General features: G+C 44.6%; 2 protein-coding genes across 2 annotated transcripts in view; one reads left to right on the top strand and one right to left on the bottom strand.

The window, feature by feature from the left end:
- The window catches only part of WDFY2 (WD repeat and FYVE domain containing 2), a 69,426-nt gene extending 56,946 nt beyond the window's left edge, over positions 1-12,480 (top strand). Inside the window, exons 6-12 of the mRNA XM_009319943.1 lie at positions 1,343-1,455; positions 2,391-2,517; positions 4,551-4,656; positions 8,511-8,612; positions 10,140-10,270; positions 10,615-10,723; positions 11,360-12,480. Of these exons, the coding sequence (XP_009318218.1) occupies positions 1,343-1,455; positions 2,391-2,517; positions 4,551-4,656; positions 8,511-8,612; positions 10,140-10,270; positions 10,615-10,723; positions 11,360-11,389 (718 nt within the window). The 3' untranslated portion in view covers positions 11,390-12,480. The remainder of the gene's footprint in view (positions 1-1,342; positions 1,456-2,390; positions 2,518-4,550; positions 4,657-8,510; positions 8,613-10,139; positions 10,271-10,614; positions 10,724-11,359) is intronic.
- Positions 12,481-21,924: 9,444 nt separating this feature from the next.
- DHRS12 (dehydrogenase/reductase (SDR family) member 12) overlaps positions 21,925-25,391 on the bottom strand; it is a 44,171-nt gene continuing 40,704 nt past the window's right edge. Inside the window, exons 10-11 of the mRNA XM_009319973.1 lie at positions 24,721-24,858; positions 21,925-22,189 (exon numbers count right to left, since the gene is read on the bottom strand). Of these exons, the coding sequence (XP_009318248.1) occupies positions 22,062-22,189; positions 24,721-24,858 (266 nt within the window). The 3' untranslated portion in view covers positions 21,925-22,061. The remainder of the gene's footprint in view (positions 22,190-24,720; positions 24,859-25,391) is intronic.

Raw genomic sequence — 25,391 nt, 5'->3', positions numbered from 1 at the left:
TTCTTCTAAGAATTAACGGTAGCAAAGTAGGTCAGTGATCAGGTCAGTGTGCCTGTGTGTATGCATGGTAAAAATTAAATGACTTCAATTTAAAATAATGAGTACTTGTCCTTCACTCTGGAACAGCCCACTATATATTGGGAATTTGGGTTAACTAAAGAGTAAATGGCTCCAGAAATGGCACTCAAGTGGCTTATTCACCTAGAGCTGCCCCAGCTGCCTGACAATAAAAGAAATATTAATTCAGCTTTATTGCAAATGAAAAGGGAAGTGGAAAAGTATGAGCTCTTAGGCTGAAACCAGGGGTTAGCATAAACAGACTTTTAGTGCCCCATGGTGTATGTGGTATAGATGATGTGTGTTTTGCTAGTTCATGGGAAGTGAGACTGACTCAAATTACTGTCTGAACATGGACTTGCTTTATATCATCTGGTCATTCAGCCAGTCTAAATGACATAAAGACTGAACTTAATTTTTAATTAAATGATAAATACTTTTGAAAGCGTAATGCAGGAATTTGACCTGTATTTCCTAAATCTCTCTAGAGAACAGACCATTTCGAGTGATTCAAAATTTTGGAGGACATTTTAATTTGGGTCATCAGATCATGCTGGTGGAGGGCAGAGGAAGGGAGAATCATTGATAAATATTGCAAAAAGCTTGGCAGAACAAGGAATGTGTTTTTTTTCCCCAATGTCCTGTGTGCATAAAATCAGTGCTAAGCAGTTGCTCCTTAAATATCCGGTATGGACTCTGAATGTGGAATTAAATTGGATGAAGAGGTCAGAATCTGTCCAGATAGGTGGTTCCAGTAGGTGGTTGAATAGATCCAGGTTTTATTCAGTTTAGAATATGATGTGTCATGCATGTGATGTAGCTGACACTTCCCCAAATACAACATAAAACAATACCCTTTCATTGTATTTGTAAACTTAACTATAATGAAGAAGCAGCAAACTAGTAATAGTTATTTTATATAATTTTGGGATGGGAAAGAGAGAGTGGACACCATCCAACTCTAGCACCTAAGTTAAAGAGCCTGGGGAGATGACTCCTCTGTTCATGGTGAAGGACTACTTCAAAGATGTTTCATAATAAAACCACAAATTGTGTCCTCTGGAATAGTCTATTTTTTCTCACTCTTTGGTTTACTCAGGGAGACTGCACTATTAATATGAACAGGTATGAGCTTGATGCCTAAAAGTACACTCTGAACACCTCCTTGAGACTGGAGCACTATTCATGAGGTTGCAGTATACTCATGTTAAAAGAATTAGCAAGTCATGAAAAGAATGCAAAGCTTGTTGTAAGCAATGTATTTTCCTCAGCATTTATCCATCAGATTTGATGTGGAAACCCGGCACGTGTTTGTTGGTGATCATTCTGGGCAAGTGACCATACTCAAACTAGAGCAAGAGTCCTGCAGCCTTGTTACGACATTTAAGGGACACACAGGTAAGGCCTCAAGAGGAGACCCAATTTAGTTCTTCATCTGTGCTCAGCGTCATGGTGGTTTGACTCTCCTGTGAAACACTAGGATCACTTGTGTCAGTGCATAGCATGGAAGGGACATAGACCTTAAACTGTCACTACAGCCCAGGGAAATTTATTCTTTATTGGTAAAAACAAGAGCGATCAGACTTCTGGTCAGAAAACTTCTACGGCAGAAAACACCGCAATCAGTAGTTGCAAATTAAAGCAGAGTGAGAGTAGCATGAGTTGTGGTAACTCTGGGGGGAAAAGGATGCTCCTCAAGGAAAGACCCATATTGGTAGATACTTTTGTCCAAGTGGAATAGGCACGTCTTAGAGGCACTAACTGCTTGTTTCACTGCTGGGACTTGTGCTCAATCACACTTTAAAAACAGCAACGATGGGATGTGATCCTGCTGTCTAACAGAAGAAATGGTGGCCATTCCTCAGCATTTTCTCTCCATATCCCTCCTCTCTGATTGAATGCTAATAGCTCAATCACAAGGTAGCACAAGGTAGTTCAATCCTTGTGCTAGGATACTGTGAAGATGCCCATAATATTCCATACTTGCTTCTCTTTTGTAATAAAAGCTATCTCCTGGAACGATGGAGATGAAAAGCTGTGTAGTCACGCTGTGACCATCCTTCTACCACGCTTTTCTGCTCAGTGGATTCGTCCATGCGAGTGGCAGTGGAGCCCTCTGCACGCAGAAGAGCAGGATAAGACTTCAGTAGGTTTTCTAGGCTGTTAGTTTTCAACTGGCAAGCACAGTGGCTGCATGGCCTTTGCTAAAGAGGCTTGCATTTTAATCACTATCTCTATATTTTTTGTTGTATCTTTATATATATATATTTAGCTAATTCCTTGTCTTCCATTTTCTGTAATGAAATGACTGTTGTGTTCATCTACTGTTTCAGGTGGTGTCACTGCTCTCTGTTGGGACCCAATACAGCGAGTTTTATTCTCGGGCAGTTCTGATCATTCCATTATAATGTGGGATATTGGAGGAAGAAAAGGAACAGCCATCGAGCTGCAAGGACATAAGTACGTTCAAAGCCCTTCCTCCTGCTTTTATGGGAGAAAAGCTAAAGGCAGAAGCCACATCTGGAAACAAACAGCCCAAAGGTTACAGTCTTCACATGCCTCAAGCTTTTATGTGTTACTCCCTGTGGTCCATATACAACTGGAATAAGTTGCTTATAGTAAGTTTTTCAGCGTTGGGCCCGCAGGCTGGTTTGAGAGTCTGCAAAGGGTGGTGAAGGAAATCACAGCATCTATAGTCCTGAATGTGTTATGCCAGAGCTTGCACCTTTGTTGGAAAGAGGAGGGTCCTCAAATGAGAACAGCTGCAGAGCAATTCTCGCTTTTTAGGTGTCAAGGTCTTTCCTTCCCCTAGAGGGAGCATCAGGCTTGGACAATTAGTCCCTTTTTCCTCCACGCTAACTTTTTCCATGCCACTTTACCTACAGCCTGAATTCTAAGTAATGTGCTTTACCCACAGGGGCCTTGACCATCTCCTCAATGTAAAGAGGCATCATCTTTGCACGTACAGACCTCGCATTTGCATAGCATAGAGGAAGTCTTTGAAGAAGAGTAAGCCTGTACTGGGCATGGAGTAGAGATCAGAATGGCTCTAGTTGCAATGTCCTCCTAGCCTTTTAACACTGGCAATGCAAGCAGTTTGTTTCAGTGTATTGGGAGTGCATATATGTGGGACTTGTGTGCCAGGCTTAGGTCTGGAGAGGCAAAATCCCATGGTGGTTTTGGTCTAATAGTTTCTTACATATTCATATGTTTCTTTTGAGTGATGCTGCACTCTGCTGAGCAATTTAGATGCTGCTGGGATTTCAGAGCACTGCAGAGCTCTTGCTGAAATTCCCAGATCACCCTCGTACCCTACCAGTGGTGCTTGCTAATGCACTGCTGCTAGATTTATTGCTGTGGAAATTAGTTCTAGTATGAAGTTAGCCTCTGGATCTTAATCATAGAATCATGGAATAGTTTGGGTTAGAAGGGACCTCTAAAGGTCATCTAGTCCAACCCCCCTGCAATAAGCAGGGACATCTTCAACTAGATTGGCACGGCTGTTGACTGGCACTGTACAGTATAGAGACCTGGTCCTAAGGACAACAGGGACAAAGAAACATTTCACCTGATGGTGCCACTGGCGTCGGCAGGCGGGTGCTGTGAAGGCAGGCTGTGTTGTAACAAACTGTCCTGTAAATGCTCCTCCCTTTGGAGGAGCAACCATATGCACAAGCGAATGCATTAGCATGAAAGTCCTTTGGGTAAATGAGACCAGTGGTGGTAGCAAAGAAAACCAAATGTTATGGGATAGTTCCAGTTGCTGTATGCTCGGTTACTGATTATTCTTAATCTTGTTTTTTTCATAACAGTGTTGTACAGTCTTTGTTTCCCAGGTTGTAAATAGCTTGAAATGAGGCCTGGTTTTCTTTCTTTTATGAAGGAATAAGCACAGCTTTGGGCATGTAAACTGCATTATTTCTCCCATGTTGCTTTTTCCTTAAAAGAAGAAGCAAAAGCACCTAAATCTTCCACTGTACCTTGGGAAGGCCTTAGGAACAATTTAGTGATCCCTATATTATTTTTGAAACTCTCTGTGCTTGTCAGTGCTAAAAGAAAATCTTCAGTAGTTCCTTAGTGCTTCATTCCTGATGTTGCAAAGATTTACAAAAACAACGTTGCTACTGACTTTGTGACAAGAAGGTACGTTACCGGGGCTCCGTTTATGCATCCAGATGTGCCTTTGGAGAGGCCCGGAGCTGCAGCTCTGTTCAGGCTTCCCAGTGCAGCTGGGACCTCCCATCTCAGCAGCAGCAAAAGCAGTTATCAGAACAGGTCTTTGCTTTTGTAGATGCTGCCCAGATGAGCAACACTCTGGTTCTGGTCCCAGGTGGACAACAAAGACTGATTTGCATCCGATGGATGCCATGAACATGAGGGGGGGAGGGAAACATGGGCAAACAAGTGGTTTATACTGCTTTATTGTATATTCTACACTTACTTGTGTGCTAGCAATAGATGGTTGATTAGTAACTGTCTTGTTTCTTTTTCAGCGATAAAGTTCAGTCTCTCTCCTATGCTCACCACACTCGGCAGCTCATCTCCTGTGGTGCAGATGGGGGAATCGTCGTCTGGAACATGGATGTTGAGAGGCAGGAGGTAGATACTCGGTTCTTGTCGATTTGGTCTGAAACAGTCTTGGGAAGAAGGGGCCCTTCTAAAATGTGCAACTTTCAGCCTGAACAAGATCATTCCAGGCTTTAAAAATGTTTTTGGACATGCTCCAGTTGTTATACAGCAATTATACCGTTCCTTTGATAATATGGTACAGGGGAAATTGTCTGGCAGAAAATTCGTATTAAGTAGGCTGCTAAATGGCTCTTACCCTTTACATTACTGCTCTGAAAGACATCCTCTGAGGAGGGTATTGTGAGATGTTCTGCTTTGTTTTTCAAGACTTGATGAGAAATATTATCAGTTCAGAAGTAAATGGATGGATTGGTAATCATTAGGGGTTTTTAAGAAAACAAAACAAGAAAGCTCTTTGTCATCTCTGGAAACCTGCAACCCAATTTTTTTTTCCTGTTCTTGCTAAAAAGACATTTAACTAGGGCTTCAATCTTACCAGCTACTCAGTGTTGCTTCCCTCTGGTGTAACCACGTATAAGCAGGGTAAACGATGACTTTGCCGATCCAGACAGTAAGATTTCACCCACACGCTCCTAATTGCTTTTGTGCTGCGCGGCCAACGAATGTAAGTGGGTGCGAAAACGCGCCCTGGGTCTTTGGCGCTGTGGGAGCAGCCTCCGCTCGCTGATTTCCAAGACCTGACTCAGAGAGGGGGGAACGAGCGCTGTGCTGAGTGAGTCAGGCGTCAGCCCTGCTCGGCAGCGTGGCAAATCCTGGTAACATGAGTCACGGCAAACCTCTGCCCTGTTCCTGCAGGGGGTAGGAAGGCACCCCGAGTCCCCGCAGTGGGTAGGTCTGAGCAAGGCTTTTGGCAGCATGGGCTTTCAACAGCTTTGCTGGTTCTCAAGGGTTTTGGCCTCCCTGGGTCGTGTGTGTCTCCCTGGAGCAAGGAGGAAAATTGGATTTAAAAAAACTACTGAAACAGGCCTAGGCAGGAACTGAGCACCCATTTTTATGTGAATTAGCATTCCAGTTGGCTCTCTTTAATTGCTAATCTAATGGCCAATTATGTCATCAGCTCCAAAAGTGAAACGAAAGCAGAGCGGCTTCTTCCTTGCCAACAGATGTTTCCTTTTTTGCTGCAACTCGAACATCCAGAAATGAAAACCTTTATTTATTAGCTGCCTTCGAAAGGCTACAGTAAGGGTTAAGACTGGTTTGTTGCAAAACAGGCAGCAATGCTGTGAGAAGGCTGGTTTAAAAAGTGGAGGAGAAATATAATTAGCTAAATGAGGGCTTAGCAGCAGGTGCTAATGGGTGCGCTGTTTTCTCTGACTATTGGCTATGTGGGCTTGTTCATGTTATCAGTAGCACAATAGGGTGTTCATGGAGCTAAACCACCCCTGAAAAACGAACCTTTGAGATTTTAATACCAAACCTTGGTTTGGGGTCCTAGAGCATTTTCTTCTGGATTTTGGCTTTGGTATTTTTGCCCTTATTGAAAGGTTTTCTCCGTGTGAAGTGTGCTCAGTACTCACTTTGATGCTATCAGATTTTCCCACATCTCTGAGATTGCATTAGAGCGAATTAAGCTATTTTAGCCCTTGATTCTTTATTTTAATCTCTGTTTTTAAAATGCTGTAATAAGACAACATCTGAAAGATGCTAGAAGCTGTGTTTCTATTTGACTACAAAGCAATTACTTGTCGCAGGTAAAATGTCTCCTTCATCTGTAGTGTTCAGATGCTTAAGAGATGAAAACTTATACGCACAGATGCAAATCTGTAGGCATCTGTCATGGTTTAACCTCAGTCGGCAACTGAGCACCACACAGCCGCTCGCTCACTCCCCCCCACCCGGTGGGATGGGGGAGAGAACTGGAAGAGCACAAGTGAGAAAAACTTGTGGGTTGAGATAAAAACAGTTTAATAATTGAAATAAAATGATAATAATATGACAATAATAATAATAATACACAAAGCAAGTGATGCACAGTACAATTGCTCACCACCCACCGACCGATGCCCAGCCAGTCCCCGAGCAGCGGCCCCCCCGGCCAGCTTCCCCCAGTTTATGTACTGAGCATGACGTCACATGGTATGGAATGTCCCTTTGGCCAGTTTGGCTGTGCCCCCTCCCAGCTTCTTGTGCACCTCCAGCCTTCTCAGTCGGTAGAGCATGGGAAACTAGAAAGTCCTTGGCCAGTGTGAGCATTACCTAGCAACAACTAAAACATCGGTGTGTTATCAACTTTGTTCTCATCCTAAATCCAAAACACAGCACTGTACCAGCTACTAGGAAGGAAATTAACTCTATCCCTGCCGAAACCAGGACAGCATCAAACAGAAAGACTGTTGTGGGTAGAAAAGACAAGGATTTGCCCCCAACAGAATGAACTGTCTTTAGAGTAACTGGCAGAAGAAGCTGAAGCAGGGGGTTGCTTTATTGCTGGGGGGTCAAAGCTATCCTGGGAGCTGAAGGTCTCCATCAGCCTTACCTTATCTTTGCCTGGCTTTTGTATTATTTTTAATCCTCAGTCTCAGCTGCGTTTCTTGCCGTTTTAAATTGCAAGCATGTGAGAAGCCAGTGGCTCTGTTAAGACAACTGTGGTTTGCTAATAGCACTTCCTCACAAAGTATTAAATGTTATTTTGTGTTTATTTAATCTTATGGGGTTGGTGGGAGCGTGTTGCAGTGGTGCCGAGGCAGCGCTGGCAGGGCTGTTCTGGTCTGGCTGGGACTGCCCTACTGGGGGGACAGGACGGACCCACTTGCCAGCACCAGCTTTGGGCTGAGCTCTTGTCCTGGTGGGGTGGAGAAAGGAGCAAAAGTCATCTGCTGGGAAGGAGCATCGCTCTTGCTAGGCCAGGTTAGGACAGACAGACTGACAGCCAGCTGGAGAGGGGTCAAGAACCAAGACTCTTCCCGAGTCCACATCCCAAGGAGGGTTTCCTAAGCATTGTGGCGAGATGCACTGTGTGTACCCCAGCAGCTCAATGCAAGGCAAGCATCGGGGGACCCAAATGCAGGGGAGGAGATCGACTGCCCCCGCCACGTGCCCCCCTGCCACTTCAGGCGTTTCCTGAGCTCTTTCAGGATCTGGCAAGATTTGCTTCCCTACAGGGCATCTGGTCCATGCTACTCTACACAGCAAAACCTGGCTGCAGGAGAGAGAAGTGCCTTTAATATTTTCTTTCTTTTCTTTACATCTTCTTAACCGCTTCATCCACAGCGTGAGTGCAAAGCTACGCGCTGTGTTAGGAGATGGAAGACCTTCCTTCCATTGTCTTTCTGTAAAAGCGGGGAAAAGAACTGATTTGGGTTTTAGGCTTGTTCAGGTGAATCTCATCTTTCTTGCCCCTATGTGTGATTTGTAGCACAAATACCTCTTATAGTATTAAAAGAAAAAAGAAATAATAATAAAAAAAATCCAGCATTTCCTTTACCTCTCCCTTCACTCCAGATGAGTAGCTTGGCTATTGGAAATACTAATTGCCCCCTGTTCCCACCAGAGGGAATAGCAGATGGTAAATGCTGTCCGGACAGGACAGGGCAGAATATTTTTATATGCTTAATTCAAAACTTGGAGAGGTGGGGGAGACTTGTTTGTTCCTGGGTTATTTTTATGGTCTTATAATCAAACTCTGCTTCATGATTTGGGTGAGACGTGTCCCTCCTGTGGCCTTCAAGGCTCAGAGCTGAGCCAAAAAAGACAACCCGTGGAACAGTCAAAATGGCTTCTTGTGAAAATGGGGATTTTTAATCAAGTTTAGTTGACCACGTTACTGCACCCCAGTACGTCTGTCTTGTCCTGTCTCTGGGCTCAATTGAAAGCTTTTTTCGTTGCTCATTCCCACTTTGTGTCTACGTGTGTGTGTGTTGCAGACCCCAGAGTGGTTGGACAGTGACTCCTGTCAAAAATGTGACCAGCCTTTCTTCTGGAACTTCAAGCAAATGTGGGACAGTAAGAAAATAGGCCTCAGGCAGGTTTGTATGGGTCCTTTGGTGTGTTAACATGGTGCAAATAGGCTTCTCTCTCATAATAGATCACGGTAACCTTTTTTCCCCTAAAGCCTTGAGAACTTGCACTTTGTTCTTACACTGAGTGCTCAATAGCGGGAAGGTGAGCTCCCCTTTGATCAGGCTTGATTTTTGTGGTCCAGAGGAACACACTTCTTTTTTTCTTCTATTTTTTCTTTCTTTTTTTTTTTTTTCCCCTTTTGTGGCCAGTCCCGATAGCAAATGCATATAATAGACCTTGGGCTGAGTAAATTGGTTTTGGGCCGTCCATGGCTTTAGCCATGTGGGATTTTGCTTATTGTTAGTTGAATGTGTTGTAGAAAGAAATTTGCAGCTGATTTTCGGAGACTGTGCTGGAACCAAAGCTGTTTTCAATGGGCTTGGGTAAACATCTGTAACTGCTCAGGCTGTGTTGGAAAAGGCTTATTGGTCTGCTTGGAACACGTTGCTGTGTTTTCCTGCCCTGCAGAAGAGAGCTGCGGATTGCAGACTTTTGGGAGAGGGATGTAACAATGCTGAAAGGGATGTTTTCATGGAGCTTGGAGAAGCCAGGTGTCTGGGGCAGAGCTGAGCTGCATCTTCTCTTTATGTAATGCTCATCACCACAGACCCTGGCTCTCCTGCAGCCGGCGAGGCAGCCTTGCAGTCCTACACAGCCAGTGCATGAGGAAACGTGAGGCTGGTAGCATCAAAATGCAGAAACACCAGTGCTTCTGGGGCTGAAAATGTCCAAAGGAGTTGACCGAGATGATTAGGTGGTAGATGTTTATACTTAGAGGCTGGGATGGGACTCCAGAATGACACTGTGCTAATGTAGCCCTGTCCTGCCTTGACCTGGAGATGTTTTAATGTGTTGTGTGCTGCTGAGTGGTGGTGTCATCCCCTACGCCCCAAAGTGAGACTCCCAGGGACAGGGGAGTCCAGCTCCCAGCCCTGCAGCAGATGCCCGGCTGGCTGGAACACATCTCCTGGGTGTGTAGGGGGGCTCTTTGTCCTGTCCTCTCGTCCCTAGCTGCGCTAACGAAAAGAGGACAGCTTGGACTTTCTTCTTCCACCTTCTACCCTGTTGAAAACCCTCTGTAACACTGGTCACGCTCAGTGTAGAAGCTCTGACCCACAGCTACATCCACAGATGTCAAGTGGTGGAGGCAGTGATGATTTACTGGGTGGTGTATGTTGTCACTCTGGAGCTTGGGAGAGACGTAGAGTCCACCTAGCCTGGGTGGTGCTTTATCTGCCATTTCCCAGTGTCCGTGCTGCTGCTTGCCCCAGGTAGTGGAGGGGAGGAGGGAAAAAAAGTAAGATTGCCCCCTCCCCCCCCTATTTATTCTGAAGTCCTTGCCTGTTTTCCTTCATCTTCCCTGGAAGAGTCACTTTCCTGTTTGCTGCAGCCTCGGCTGGATCTTGCTGGAGTGAGATGGTAGAGCCAGTGGGACCTGAGCGGTGATCTGGGTTTGTGGCTGAAGATGTCTTTCCGCATGTTGTCTCCTACAGCATCACTGCCGGAAGTGTGGGAAAGCCGTGTGCGGCAAATGCAGCTCCAAGCGCTCCTCCATCCCGCTGATGGGGTTCGAGTTCGAAGTGAGGGTCTGCGATAGCTGTCACGAGTCCATAACGGATGAAGAGTAAGTGTGGACACTGAGCCGGCTTGCACTGGAGTGGGGCAAAGCTCCTGCATCTGGGAGGGCCTGGGTGGATGTGAGGCTCCAGGAGGGAGCAGCCCAGCAGGGTGGTCCCTGGGCTCTTTCAGCAAGATAAGCCTCTGCAGTGCCTACCAAATCGGGAGGGATAGAGAGCCCTCCACCCCTGCTCCTCTCGTGCTGGAAAGGTCTCAAAGTGGAGTTTACAGAGAGGTTGCTGAATTAATGACTTACAGCAGCATTCAAATACTTATTTCCTCAATAGAGAACATTTTTGGGGAAAATCCTGCAGTCACAGTCTTTGCTGACTTTTGGATTCCTTTCTTCAGGCGGGCACCCACAGCTACTTTCCACGACAGTAAGCACAACATCGTTCACGTACACTTTGATGCCACCAGGGGATGGCTGTTGACCTCGGGGACAGACAAGGTTATTAAGGTAGGAGCGAGGAGGTTGCTCTAGCTCCTGTATTTCATTTCGCCTTCCTCTCCCATGTGATTGCAGGTATGTCCTACCTGCTTTCTTCCACCCAGAGACCTCTCACTGATGGACTTCTGCCCAATAAGGACCAGGGAGGTCTTGGTCTATGAAGTTATTGCCTGAAGGGGCTGGGACAGGTGCTCGCTGTAGGTTTTCCTCTGGGAAGACAAACGGTATTTCAACATGGCAAATCTTTGTGTGGCTAGGTAAAGAAATAGCTAAAATAATGAATACATTTATAACAAAGCTTGAATAATTTTAAAAAAACCCTCACAATGTGTTACAACTATGCTAATCATTCAAGTTAACAATATAGTGTGGGTTTTTTGGTTTCTCTTAAGGCCAGCTATGAACCTGGCTCGTAAGGGTAAAGCATAGTGACATACAGAATGTCATTTGGTCAACCTCCACCAGTCTGACATGAGTGCTGGAAAATGAAATCAAACTTCTTCAGACTTGCTGCAGCCACCTCTAACCATGTAGCCTCCCTTAAGCAAAAAAAAGGTGCAAATTATTTAGAGATGACATTAAATACTATATTTTATTATCTTTTACCATTATTCACTATGTTGTTATATTTTATTGTATTAACAGTTGTGGGATATGACACCAGTAGTGTCTTGATGGTACATCAGTGGAACTTGAAAGGTGATATTTACAGAAGAAACAGATTTCCTAACCCTAATCATACTGCAGAAGATAGATAACGCTGGGTGCATACGGCAGATGAGAAAGGAACTAATGCGTTTACAATGATTTTACGTCCTCTGCTTGATCAAGGCTGAACATTTGCACGAAGACTCTTTCCACTTATTCTCAAAATATACAAGAAGGTATTTTTTTAACTAATGGTTTGTACGATCTGACTTCGGTTGTCTTGAGTTTGTTTGGAAAATCCGTGTGTGGTGCAATTTTTGGTTTTTATATCTCACTATGTCAAGATACTTGCTGCTTTGTACAGAGGGTTCTTGGGTTGTGTCTTACCATGTGAGTTTTCGGTATCACCATACTGTATAAGGCAATCGGCTCTCCCCACAGCGAGTACCTATTGATTTGGGCTGTTTCTGCTGACCATGTTCTCTTCAGTGGAGGAACGCCAGGCGCGGCGTTGCGTGTTCTCTGCGTGCATCACCGAGGAGCTGATTGGACTATTGCGATTCCTAAAAGGGCTCTACCATCTACTTGTCCTAGCGGACATCATCCGGAGAGCATTTTATTGGTTTGTAGTAGATAAAATCCAGCTTCCTGCCCCTTTCCTTGCTGCACAAGTCGCAAAACCAGGGGGCAGGTTGCTTAGCAACTAATTTCTACAAAAACTGAAACAGTTTTCCATCTCAGAGCATTACCAGGAGCACACAGACCCATTTGAGTTTGATGAGGCTGACAGGCTGATTCAAATTAAATTATTGGCAACAGGAACTTTTGGGAGTGTGTGCATGGGGGGGGCAGATCTAAAACTGGTCTAGGTCTGAAAAGTCTGGTTTACCTCTACCTCTACCTTGCGCAGCAACATTTCAGCATTTATACCTGTCTGTGTTGTTGAAGATGAAATTGATTTTCCTGTTTTCCATAGGGTTAGTCATATTTATTTTTTAAAATGCTGATGGTTTTTATTAATTTCCTCTATAGACCAGAAACTGATATTGCTGAATGACGCCCATTGTCCTGTTGTCATATTTTACGGTTTCTTTTAAAAATAAAAAGTATTTAAAAGCCTGGATTGACCTTTTTAGAAGGATGTTGTCAAGATGAATAAACAAAAAAAAGCCCTTTTTTCCAAAGGGATCTTATCTGAAGAGTCAACTCTCTGTTTCTTTAATCCATTTCACTTTTTAGCATGCTATTGCTGATGCACTTCGAAGAAACTAGTGTAGAGAATAGAACTGCAGACCAGACCTAGGGCTTTCCTGTATCCTATTTGAGCAGACCTGGTGGTCTATAGCTGCTGTGGTGCTCACGCAGCACGCCAGTGGTGCTCAGTCTTGCCCCATTTTGGACTTTACTTTTCCCCTCTAAAGTGGGGTGGCCATGATGTTTACTGCTAGAGAGCACCTTGCTACCTAGAGAACCCTTGTGTTTTCGCTTGAGTGATAACGCCAAAAGAAAATAGAGTTTCTCCTTTGTTTGCCCGGCAGTAATTTGCTTTTGAGGAAACAAAAAGGTTAACACAATCCATGGCATTAATTCTAGACTGGTGAGCTGCCGCAGTAAAGGGTGAGCGGACTTCCATGTGCGTGTTGCAGGACTGCTATGTATTTTCAGGGAAAATTCTCTTTTTAAACATCCTATAAACTGTGCTTCAGCATTTTGCAGTCATGTTCTCTGAAATGATGCCACCTTGGCTTTCCTGGCAGCCTGTTGTCGGTTCCCCTCTAGGCAGCATATTTTAAAGCATATTTTCAAACATAATTCACACAGCACTAAAAAGATTCTCCTTCCAGCTTGAATGTTAATTATTTTCTAAGTCCTCCCACTTTCTCTCCTGGAAGCTAGGTGCTTGTTTCCTCTTGGAAGGCTTTTCATTACACCTTTTGCATGTTTTCTGGTGACTGAAGTGTTCTTGGCTGACAAAGCTATGCAAGGTGAGCAAGTCACCTGCCAATATTTCATTCCAGCTAGAGAAGATGTATGAAACTTTGCTGGACTACGCTGTTCCACGTTACCTTGGGCTCAGGGCCTTTTGGCCAAAGACCTGACTTGCTTTGCTGTGCAGAGAGCATCTCTCACAGTGGCAGAAACATGGGAGCACCAAAGTGAACTTAAATCACTGTTCAGCGCTCTGTTCCTGAGGAGATGTAGCAGCTGCAACAAGCCTGGGACTCCAGCGTGAATTGTGCTTACGCTGATGGAGCGGTGGAGTCAGCAAGCGAAGGATCTGCCCCTGAGACAACACCTAGTCCTTTTGAACATATGTAACATTCAAACAAAGGTGAGGAATCGACTCCAAAGGAGACTAAATTTGGGAGCGAGGTGTGTTTGGACTGCTCTGCAGTAAATTCTTGGCCACCCCCACTTCTCTTCCAAGCAGTTGTGGGTTCAGTGTTGCTGATGGGTGGATGCTGGGTATACAAATCCATTTTGCAAAATTTTCCTTGCTGTTCTTTCTGACTAAACTACCTGCAGGGTTATCTGAATTTAACCTGAACATTCCCTTGTCTTGCAGTCTCAAGACAGACTGGCCTTGGCTTAGAAAGTGATGTAAGCTAAAAGTGAAGCTGGCGGAGAAGGGGAAATGTGTCCCTTTGCTATGACCTTAAGAGCTGTAATGTAGAGATATGAAGGGAAAATAGGTGTCTCTAATTCAAACAATAATTCCTTTACCTCCCAAATGAAACAAGAAGGATTTGGCGTTGGGTGAGTTAAAATGCCTGCCTTCCAGTTCTGCCATGTTAGGGTAACAGTCTCAATTTCTTCTGTCTTCTAGATCCACACAAAAAGGGATCCCTGTTGCCGGGTCCTTTTATTTCCATTTTAGTTGCTGAATAACAAATCTGAGCTATTTTTACGAATTGCATTACTGGGGGGGGGAGGCGGGTAGGGTGTCTCTTGGTACAGATGTAAACTATGCAGCACCCCCCGCACACACCCACACACACTCAAACGAAGCAAAGTCCCTTTTTCCCCAGGGTTGCTGAAGTGCAGCAGCAGGCTTTTAGTGATATCTCCTGCTGTGCCAAGGGGCGTACAAACAATGCTCGCCTTCCTCTGCTCTTCACTTTAGAAAAATTGATTTTCATTTCTCTCTTGGCTGGTGTTTCCTTGGGGGAAGAAGCAGTGCTCTTCAGAGCATCTACCCGCCCTTCTTGGTTTTAAAATGAACAGTATCTCTAGCGCTTAGGCAGGTGATGGGGCGGGCACTGGTCGCATACACAGTGCCTGAGCAGCTGACTTGAGCCACTTGTGTTCCAGGTGGCTGAAGGAAGATCAACCTGAGCCCCAAACTTCAGTCTTTTTAAGCTGAAAATACTTAAGTAAGGGGAAAAGTATGTGGGCAGCTGCTTGCAATGATAGCACTGATGGTCCTTCGTCTACAGGAGACTAACGTCATGGATAGACATGGTTGAAACGGGGTAGTGCATAGGGCTAAAAGTCAGCTGGTGTAACAGAGAATAATCCTGAATGGTGACATTAGTGTGCTCAGCTGTTGGCACTCTTGTCTACAGCTGCTTTTCACAGTGAAGCCCAAGCGGCCTCCCCACCTTGCCCTTTTGAACTGGAGGCCATCGCCCGAATGTCAGCATGGTGACTCTTAGCACATCAAAAGTGGCAACTGTGCTTTGCCCGAGAGGGTGGCATGAGTATCTCCAGTACTGGGAGAAGGAAGGATGTGTCCCCTCTGTGTGAGGTTGGTTGCTGATAAGAAGGTGGATGGCTGGATACACAAAAAGGATTGTGAGTGATCCAAAAAAGGTGTAGGGGGAAAAAAAGGTCTGCTTTATGCCTGCTGAGGAAATCACTGTAAGAGAGGAATATGCAGCTTTTTTCCCAGTGTCCAGTTCTGGGCTCCCCAGTACAAAAGAGAGATGAAGCTACTGGATAGAGTCCAGGGCAAAGGGCCACTAAGGTGACGAAGGTACTGGAGCACCTCTCCTATGAGGAAAGGCTGAGAGAGCTGGGACTGTTCAGCCTGGAGAAGGCTCAGGGAGGATCTCATTAATGTGTATAAATACCTGAAGGGAGGGTGCAAAGAGGACGGAGCCAGGCTCCATCAGTGGTGCCCAGTGACAGGCCCAGAGGCAACGGGAACCAACTGAAACACAGGAGGTTCCCTCTGAACACCAGGACACACTTTTTTACTGTGAGGGTGACCGAGCGCTGGCACAGGTGGCCCAGAGAGGCTGTGGAGTCTCCATCCTTGGAGGTATTCAAAAACCGTCTGGACACAGTCCTGGGTAACTGGCTCTAGGTGGCCCTGCTTGAGCAGGAGGGTTGGACCAGATGACGACCCTCCAGAGGTCCCTTCCCACCTCAGCTATTCAGTAATTCGAAATCTACTTAATGTCTGCATGTACTGCATGGGTTAGAAAATAATTAAAATATGTCTCTCTCTCTAAATCTAAAATACTAGGGCTTCTAACAAATTAGCGAATGCTACATATGCCTGTCCTTGCGGCTTACAATAGGGTTTGAGTAAGAACAACCAAAATTCTGTTTTGTAGCACATAGGAAATAGGTCTACAATGTGTGGGAAGGCCATGTCCTTCCCAGGAGACCACATTGAGCACATGGGATGTTTTCAATTAGGATTTAGAAGACGTTGTTTCTATATGTGACAATAGTATGCAACGGTAACGACAATCTTGATCCTTTTCTCAGGATGGATTAATGTACTAAGTCCCTTCAGCGTTGACCTCTTGTGTAATATTGAGGAAGAAACAGATTTTTCTCTTCAAAATCGCATGTGAAATTTGGCAGGAAATCTTTGCTCCTCAGAAGAAAAAAGTGGTCCCTAGTTTAACAATAACCTGAAGTTCTGGAATTCAAGTTTGAAATTAACTCTGTGTGGTCACATGTGACTTTTCATTGCGTTTTCCCAGTTTGGGAGATCTTCCCTTGTGACTAGTCTTTGGCCATCTCTGACATGTTGTTTGCTGCAGGACAACATTGTGCTGCTAAGAACGGGAAGAGGTTGAGTTCAAAGGCATTGAAATTGGTGCCATGTGGGGACATCGAACTCAAAACAAAACGAAAGCAAGAGAGCACAGTGTACTGGCAAAGCCTTTGCAAAGAAGAGATGCCAAGAGAGAATGTTAATCAGCATACAAAAAAAGCCAGTAGTGTAGAAATGAATATTCATCAGAAGTGTACAAAGCCGAACCATCCCCTGCCTCCCAGCAGCTCTGGTCAGGATCCAGAAGCCACGAGGAGTATAGAGTTGTTCTGGTGATAGGGTGGTACATTGCGTCTATGAAGATCTGACTTCAATTTCTTGTTCTTTGGTTTAATTGCCCAATAGTATTTATCTACCTCAAGTAGTGCTGCGAGAAATGCAGAAGCACTTTGATATTTAAATGATGGGGAAGAGATGCATCACTACTGAGATGGTGCCAAGAGGTGTCAGGCCTTATGAAGATACAGGTTTTGCCTCTCTCCAGTTACTTGTTCTCCCTATCCATTAAATAATCTGGATTTATTAAAGGTTTTATCACCTTTGTACTTCCCAGGCTTCTCCACACAATTTTTTTCATCCCTGTTCACTGAATTCAGCACCTTTGCGTATACCAACCAAATACAAACAGCTCAGGGCTTCCCTCAGATGTGAAAGACCCATCGTTAACACCTCTACTTTGTCCTGTCCCAAGAAAATTCTGTGGGGTTGCCACCACGAAGTAATCAAGAAAGTTTCAGGAAAAAAAAATGGGTACATGAACTTGATTCATCTCTGTCATTACCACTGGTTTCAGGTGTGGTTCAGTTTTCCAAAGGCTGAGCATTGCTGCTGACTCTCTGCTTGGTAAGTTAAGTTCACCATACTGACCAATATCTTGTGGGCTTTGTTGTCTTTCAGAATAGAGGGATTTTACATGAAAAAAATCTTACTGGCTTTTGTTCAGGTTGGTGTTTTCTAGGAATACTGCTCAGCAATTTGACCATCTTTTCCGCTAATTATATTGTAACACTTTCCAGTTCTGTGCCATTATGTAAATAAGTGTCTCCAACGTAACTGAATAAATTGCGCTAGTCCAACCCCACTGAATTAATTTCTATCAGCTTCTGGCTATTACTTTTCCGTCTCCAGGTGTGTGCCGATTCGTAATGAGGAATTTGGGTTTTTCACTGGACCCGTTCATCTGCCCGTTCTGTGAGTTGGCATAAAACTGACAACTACTGTAGGGGCAAGCGGGGTCATTCCTTTGCCACGGCGAATCCTCACTCTGACGGCCCGGCGGCGGGTGAGCAGCCAAGGGAAGAAGGGTGTTTGGGCAGTGAACGAATTGCACGATTTTCTGAATCGCCCCAAGGCTCCCTGCGGATCGCAGATTCTCAGCGGGAAAGTAAAGGGAAGGTGCTCAAGAAAATGATTTTTAACCATCAAGGAAAAGGCCGCTTCCTGGCAGCTGCCTGAAGTTTGCACAGGTGCAGGTTTTACCCCTTTTCTTCTGTTCTAGCAACATGTTTATCTGTGAAATACCACTGTCACTGCTGGCACAGCAAAGGTTTGAGTTGTGTCTCGTGACAGTAGGCTGAAAACCCGGCCTGCTGAAGACCTTTGGCCAGGCTGGCACCGTGTCTCTTCGTGAGGCTGTGCGTTAGCTTCTGCTCTGACAGAGAACAAGTTTCCTTCACAAGAATCTATCGTTTTTCCTAACTTTTATCTGATGGCTCCCTCTAGAGAGAGGAACATAAATACTGATCTGCTTCACATATTGACGTTCTTGGGTTTGGTCGCTTTTAGCCTCAGAAGTGTTTTTGTTACGCTCACTCCCCATTAGACTCCTTGCCTTTTCAATACCTTCTTTCTTTCATTGTCTAGATCAGTGCTGTTAGGATGACTGCAGAAACACAGAGTTTTCAAGTCGTCTTACTGGCATTTCAAAATCATCTCCTGTAATCAGTCACTGGGTCTGCCCAAATGCACTCAGAACTACCTCTCCCGACAAAACAAGAGGTGTAAGCCTGGTGGACAAACAGGGAAATAAGCTGAGCTGAGCCAGGAGAGATCTGAAGCTTCCCGCTGCCATTCAGAGTGATAACAGCTCGTTTAAAAAGACAGAGGGTGGATGTTGACCAGCACTGATTTTTAGATAAGTAGGATCTGGTGTTAAGAGAAGGGGAGCCTTATTTTTGCAGGGAGTGTGAGAGAGCAGCATACACAGGGAATGGAAGAAGGGCACGGGCAAAAGGAACTTACGGATTAAACTGGTTTATAGCTGCCCTTCTCCACTGGAGTCAATGACCACCAGGCTGTTCTCTGAAAGAGTAACTCCACGTTCACTCTCCACTCACTGAGTTAAACATTGATTAATGAAAACTAGTACTGCTCCTACTGCTATGGCTGTAAAAAATCCTGTTACTCAAAAAAATACAATTAGTGATTGAATTGAAAATTGAAATGTCTGGCCCAGGGCTGTGTCCCACCCAGCAAATAAATTGTTTACGTTGAGTTTTTCAGCACTGACTTAAGTCTGTTTGCATTCGAGTCTATAGTAACACTCCCCTCTCTGAGCCCAGGCAGGGCATGTTCAACACCCCACCCGAGCCTTGTTTAACGGGAAGGGTTGTCCCTGCTTGCGACTTGTTCCCAGTGAGTGGAACAGTGAGTGTGGAGACTTAGGACAGCACAAAAGCTGGCGGGTGTGTTGCTGCAAATGCGAATAGCTGGTATTTGCAGTTTACTCCAGAATAGCGAGGTATACGTGGGAATGCCCTCCTAGTCAAAGGCAGACAGCAAACAATTGTTTATACCTTTAATCAACCGCAGGTTGTTTTGGTTTTTTTACAAAGAATAAACATGGCCCAGAAATGAAACCTGGGAAAAGAGGAAATGCAGTTTACAAAGGTGTCTGCTGTCTGTTACATTGACCTCCTACAACTTTCACCCACGACAGAGAAACGTTTCAGTAGCCCCTGCATCCCTGCAGTCGGTCCCGCTGCACTGTTGATGGGCCATGGGGAAATGACTCTACGCGTGGTCTGTGGCGCTGCATTCCTCTTGGTGCAAAATCCCCAAGAGCAAAAACCTTCTGACTAGGCGACCTCACAAAACAAAGAAAAACGCGAAAGCTTTCAGAATGTGGAAAAACAACTGAGGCCAGAGCCATACAAGCCTGCAAGCTGATGGGAGTGGTGCTGGGCTGAGCGTGGAAAGGGAAGGGCAGTAAGAACAGCCTATAAGCCAGGTGTGTACTGAAGCCCCCAGTGCGCACTGCTTAGCAAGAATTTGCGCCACCTTGGGTTTCTGGTAATCTGTCACTGGGCGCCTTTTCTTTTCTCTTGCCCCTAGAAATTTTATAGGTGGCACTAAATGCATTTGCTTACATGCAGGTACAAGCCATTCTGGATTGCATTAACACAAAGCATCTCGCTGGCTTTGCAGCCACACACCGTGTTTGCTCTTGTGGAAAAGGGCTGAAATAAAGCATCATCGGGAGACTTCGGATTTCGTTTCTAATCGCTGTCCTGTGTTTTAACTCTTTTTCACTCACAAGTGCTCTTAAACCATAGTATCTGGCTCCTTTACACTGTGACCAAACTTCGATTAAAGCAGTTTTCATACCTTTGGCTTCATTTTTAAGCTGTGACTAAAAAGAAAAATACAGGCTATTCAAATATATCAGTACAGAATGTGGACTAAAATATGGTTTTTATATATATAGTGCACTTTTGCTTATTTTTATTAACTATATCTAAATACCTGTCATTAAACTTTTCTTCTAAAGAGCCGAGAAGCAACTTGACTTAAATACTCAAGTATGCAAGTGTCTTTCTTAGCTTTGCAGCTACTGGATAGAGAAATGCAGTTACTATATATGCTTTCAGCCATACTCTTATTTTCAGTAACTGTATGTAAGAGTTTGAACATGTCAAATGTTACTACCAGACTTCTAGGAAATAAACCTCTGTACAAGCCTTGCTGTTGTTGTCTTTCACTGTAGTGCAAGAAGGAGTTAAGTTTCTAAAATAATGAAGCAATAGTTTGAATGCTGATCCAGCCTCTTCAGGAAGAGCTGCGACAGTCTGACGACAGCCTGACATATCTCAGCCTTGCTTATCATGGGAAAACTTATTCCAGGGCCTCTCTCGCAGTAAAGCCTTTATTTCCAAGGAGACTGACAATAGGCTGAAAAATTTTTCTAAATTGATACTTAATAGGATGTCTCTGAATAACGAGTAAATGCCATCGGCCAGTAGGGTATCTTTTGGGAAACTAAATTATGTAAAGCGGACATAACGAGTTCTCCTCTGCCCATCAGCATGGCCTTTAGCGGCGAGTCACTGTACAGAGCTCAAGAACACACGTGTTATATTTGTGTCTAGGTCTTTTGTCCTACCACACCGGTCTACAGCCATGTGTAAAACAGTAGTGCGGCTTTGTTGGGTTCTGTATGCAGTTTGCTATCAAACACACTCAGTTCAGGAGAAAATGTGTTACCACTATCATTATTAATAGTCTCGGCTTTGCAGTAAATCTGAAACACGTAAAACAAAATGAACCCCACCTGAATGTCTTAGTCTGAGCTGGTTGTCTTCACCGTCAGTAGAAAGATGTAGGAATGTAGGGGTTGTTTCTTAAACTAGATCCAGTAAATCACTGTGAAAAAGCCTGTTCTCTCTCTACTGATATACAGTGAGAATCCCAAATGAGTAATTCAAATGTCCACAGGTCAGGGAAGACGAATCCCATCCTCTGTGTCTGGAAATAAACAGTTCCAGGCAAAATACAACCCTCTCATCAGGAGGTGGACTTCTCTGAAACCTGTGCCCCGCAGTGTTCCCTTCCCCCTCTTGATCCATTCATAACGATAAACCAATTCCCTTTGATCTTTCACAGAAATGGCAAGCACGTACAGCTTAGCACGTTACTTCTTTTCATGCCTAGAGTCATGCAGCCATTTCTCTGCTGGATCCAACCGTGTCTGGGTGTGGTATGTGTTGAAACCTCCTACTTCACGGTGTCTTGACATAAACGGGATAATATTCAGCCCTGGCTCCATAGAGTAATGTGGAAGGCATTTGGCAGCGTTCCTAAATTCTTGCTGTTTAAACATGAGGAAGCAGATCGCTTCTGCCATACCAGCATTGATTTATAGAGACTGAAGGCCGTGAGGAATCCTTCCGTTTAAACTAAGCAGGCGATACAAGAGAGAGTTTCTGCATTCCCAGTTACAGGTTTGAGCCCAGTCACCCTCACGCAGTAAAGGAAGCCACCAACCTGTCAAATACAGTAGTTAAATATTGTTTAAAACATTTACTACTTCTTTCCTGAAGTCTTTCAGTAGCCCTCACGAAGGTACGCTCTTCTGCATTTCTCCGTGCTGGGTATTTTACAAGATTTTTGGGTAACTTCACAAAGCCTTGGGTTTTGTTTTAATGCCTCCCAATTTCTCTTCCTATTCAAAGAACAGAACCTTACTGTGTCATGAGACAGCAGGTGCATATTCACAATGGGAGAGACTCTCGGCAGCAGAAAAAGAAAAAAAGTCACAGGCAGCACTCTCCCCTGTGATGAGAACACCTGAACACAATTTATTTCTAACAGGCCTACGGCATCCTACTTCCCCTCAACAGCAGGCGCACTACAGTACTGTTGCTGTGTAATTAGAAGCTTTGTGGTTACGCTGTGTCAGCAGTGACACTAAGTTCCTGGAGAAGTGGATTTAAACTTCTGGGAGAACTCTTCCAGCAGCTCCATTAGCTTCTCCTCATCCTCCGGTAGACTGTGGGTGCTTGCCAGGGGTAAATGTGTAGGGACTGGTTGCCTGTCTGGAAGACGAAAAATAAAAAAATCCTTATGGGTACATTTAACTACCTCTTCTAGCACAAAGGAGATTTCTCTGCTAGGCTCTATACTGCCCAAACGTACCTCATGGTCTTGAAGCCAGGAAACTTACCTTCTAGGTATCTGTAAACAACATCAGTTAAGCCTATCTTCCAAACCAGAAATTAAACTAATTTCATTTGTATTCTGGAACTAGAGCGATTGTGCTTTAGCGCAATATGACTTAGACTGGGGAGCAAGACCTCACTTGCAGCTTGCTTTTTCAGCATGAGACAGGTTTTTTTCTTGCCTCCCGGATAATGTTTCTAGTGCTGCACAAATTCCCCAGCTGGGACTTTGTAGTTTGGATTATGCCTTAAAATGCTTACTTTCATCCTTAAAAATAAATGGTAAAATTCTAACTGCTAAAGAACTTATGCTAATCGCTCAAACACCGTAAGTAACATGTATCCAACATAAAGATGTCTGACCAAATTTGCTCAATTTGATGCTTTGGCTGGTTTTCCAAATCTCGTACTCCTCGCTCATTCTGTGTAAATATAGCTATATCACCATCCACTCTAAGGGATTTTTCTCTTCAAAAACATGGTATCTAGAGCCTGGGAACCTTATGGCAGTGCTCTCAGATGTCTATGAAGCAACCGTCAGAGCGCTGGTGCAGCACTGTTAGTCTCTTTTAGTAAGTCCAACTTCCGCAGTAGCCAGCTGAGACTAAAAGAACAAGCTGTTGCAACACTGGGCAGCAGATTTCTCTGAAAACCTATCAGGCTGCCACCAGGCTGCCCAGGGGAGCAGAGATGTTTGCTCTCTTAAGAGCAAATGTCGTAACTGGCTGCACACAGCACATAACCTCTCCTTGCGGGAAACTGTGGAGAGAGAAACGTGCAGAGGCACGTTCCCTTCTCCATCACTGAATATGAACTGCTTCCTACCTAATTGTAGTGCTTCTAGTAGCCTGTGCTAAAGTTTGGGAACTATGTGTGAAGCCAAGTTCAGCATCACGGAGAAGATGCTTCTAGTCTTTGGAAAGCAGGACTCTGTCAAACATTTTTTACTTGTTTTGGCAGATGCAGAGAATTCTGGTTGTACAAGTCATGTTCTCACTTCCCTTTTTTTTTTTCCTAAGGAAAAAAAATATTGCTGGCTTTGGTTTGCACTCAAAGGGAACAGAATAAAAGAGAACGGAAGAAATGGAGGGAAGGTGTGACCGATTCAGGAATTGGCCATCTAGGACCAGAAGAGCAGGGTTTGTGGTAAAGTATTCCTGCACACAAAGCCCCGTTACTGAAAGGGCCTGAAAAGGGCCCATACTAAGCTCTGGCTTCCAAAGGGCAGTAGGAGAGAGAAATAACTGACTTCATCGCTATTTGATGAGTATGGGACACGGACACAGGACTTCTCTTGCAGCCTTAAGAGCAGTCATGTCGAGACCAAGGCTCTCAAAAGTAATTATCTATAGCTAAAAAGCCAAGGTGTGTTCCCTGTTTACTAAAGCTGGGGGTAGACAAAAGCCAAAGACAAGAGCCCGGGTGGAATTATGATCTAGAGCAAGGACAACTGAGCAGAAGCATCAGGACCAGAAGAAGGTGATAGGAATACAAAAAAGACAAAGCCTGGTTCTACAAAGAAGACTGACCAGCTGGGATGTAGGTGCGTGCATGCATGCACCACATGATGACATGAAAAAGGTCTGGTTAAATATCTGTCAACCAACCCTGTGTGACTGTCTGGGAGGCGACAGAAGGGACAAAGTCAACCCAACTCCAGAAAAGTCTGAACTTCCTGCATGCTGTGCCAGAAATTCAGCGGATCAGGATTTGAGTGCCACGTCCAACAGAAGTACTGGGCTCCTGTAAACAATTACCCTGAGCTTTTCCTTTCTCCCACTGGACTGACCAGCATCACCGTTAAGACATCTATGCTTCCAGCTGCTCCTACTAAGATGCCTGTCATTTGCCTGGGAGAAAAGAAAGGCTCTGCCCTATTTTTCCATTCCCTGTGCTTACAGTGCCAAAAATGCCACTGTGCTCAAGTCTCTGCCCAGCATCAGAGAAAGGGGGAGTTGGCAGTTTTAACTAGCGTGGAACGGTAGGAAGAAGAGCCTGTCAAAGCAAAGCCAACCCCCAGTGCTCTGTGAGAAGGATGCTAGTTTCCCAGCATCATAAAAGATGCTGTTTGACTGCTGTGATTTACCTTCCCTTGGCACAGTCCCGCATACAGCCATTTTAATTAAAAAAAAACCCAAAAAACAACCAAACCCTCCCTTAAGAAATGCTTTGAAGTCTCTATCAGCTACTTTAGAGGACAAAAGCAGGAACATGACAACTTAACACGGTCGTTCCCTGGTTGCACAATGCTCACTTGAGCCTTTAGTCTTGGAACGATTTTGAGAAATACTTTATCCTTTGAACAAGGGTTGCCTGGTCGAGCCTTCATCCCCTTCCAGGCCAGATCCTACAGTTCAGGCAGCTTAGGGATCTCCACTGCTACGCAACATAAGACACTGCCGCCTTACCTTGGAAGAACAAGCCGCTGGGTAACTTTGTCGCTTCAGATGATACTGCCAACCATACAACAGTATCAGCTCCCTGGGCCTCTGTGCGCAGAGTATTCTTCATCTTCTGATAGAAATCTGGCATTGACGATCTCACAGCTAGAGAGAATAACAATGGAATGGTGGTCTGCCATGCAAGGCTTTTTTGATAAAAATAGAAGAGCAGCTTAAAATTGCCATTATGAGTGTAGGAAGAAGACAAGGCATCTCAGAGTTTATGAAAGAACGAGTATTTCCCCATAGCTAGGAGTATGATGACTTGTGGTATAACAGTGCTAAACTGCCAGATGATCCACCAGTTGTTTGTTTAGGTCAAATTACAGGGACAAAACTAGTAGGAACTAGTTTTTAGAACAGGATCAGTGAGAGGTTCCTGAGCCAATTCCATTCTAAACTGCGAAGAAGTAAGTCATGGGGGAAACAGAAATACCAAAACCCAGGTATTCTAACGGGATTTTTAGCTCTTATATTCTCACCAGTTTTAGGAAACTAATTGCAGCATTGTTTCCATTGTTTCCCATTCCCAGTGGACACGGGAAGGGCTACAGATGTCGTCTGTCTGGACCTCTGTAAGGTCTTTGACATGATCCCTTGAAGGATGACAACATCCTTCTCTCTAAACTGGAGAGCTA

Source organism: Pygoscelis adeliae, unplaced genomic scaffold, assembly GCF_000699105.1.
Source record: "Pygoscelis adeliae isolate BGI_AS28 unplaced genomic scaffold, ASM69910v1 Scaffold32, whole genome shotgun sequence".
NCBI classification, from domain to species: Eukaryota; Metazoa; Chordata; class Aves; order Sphenisciformes; family Spheniscidae; genus Pygoscelis; species Pygoscelis adeliae.
This window is presented reverse-complemented; position numbering and strand designations above follow the sequence as displayed.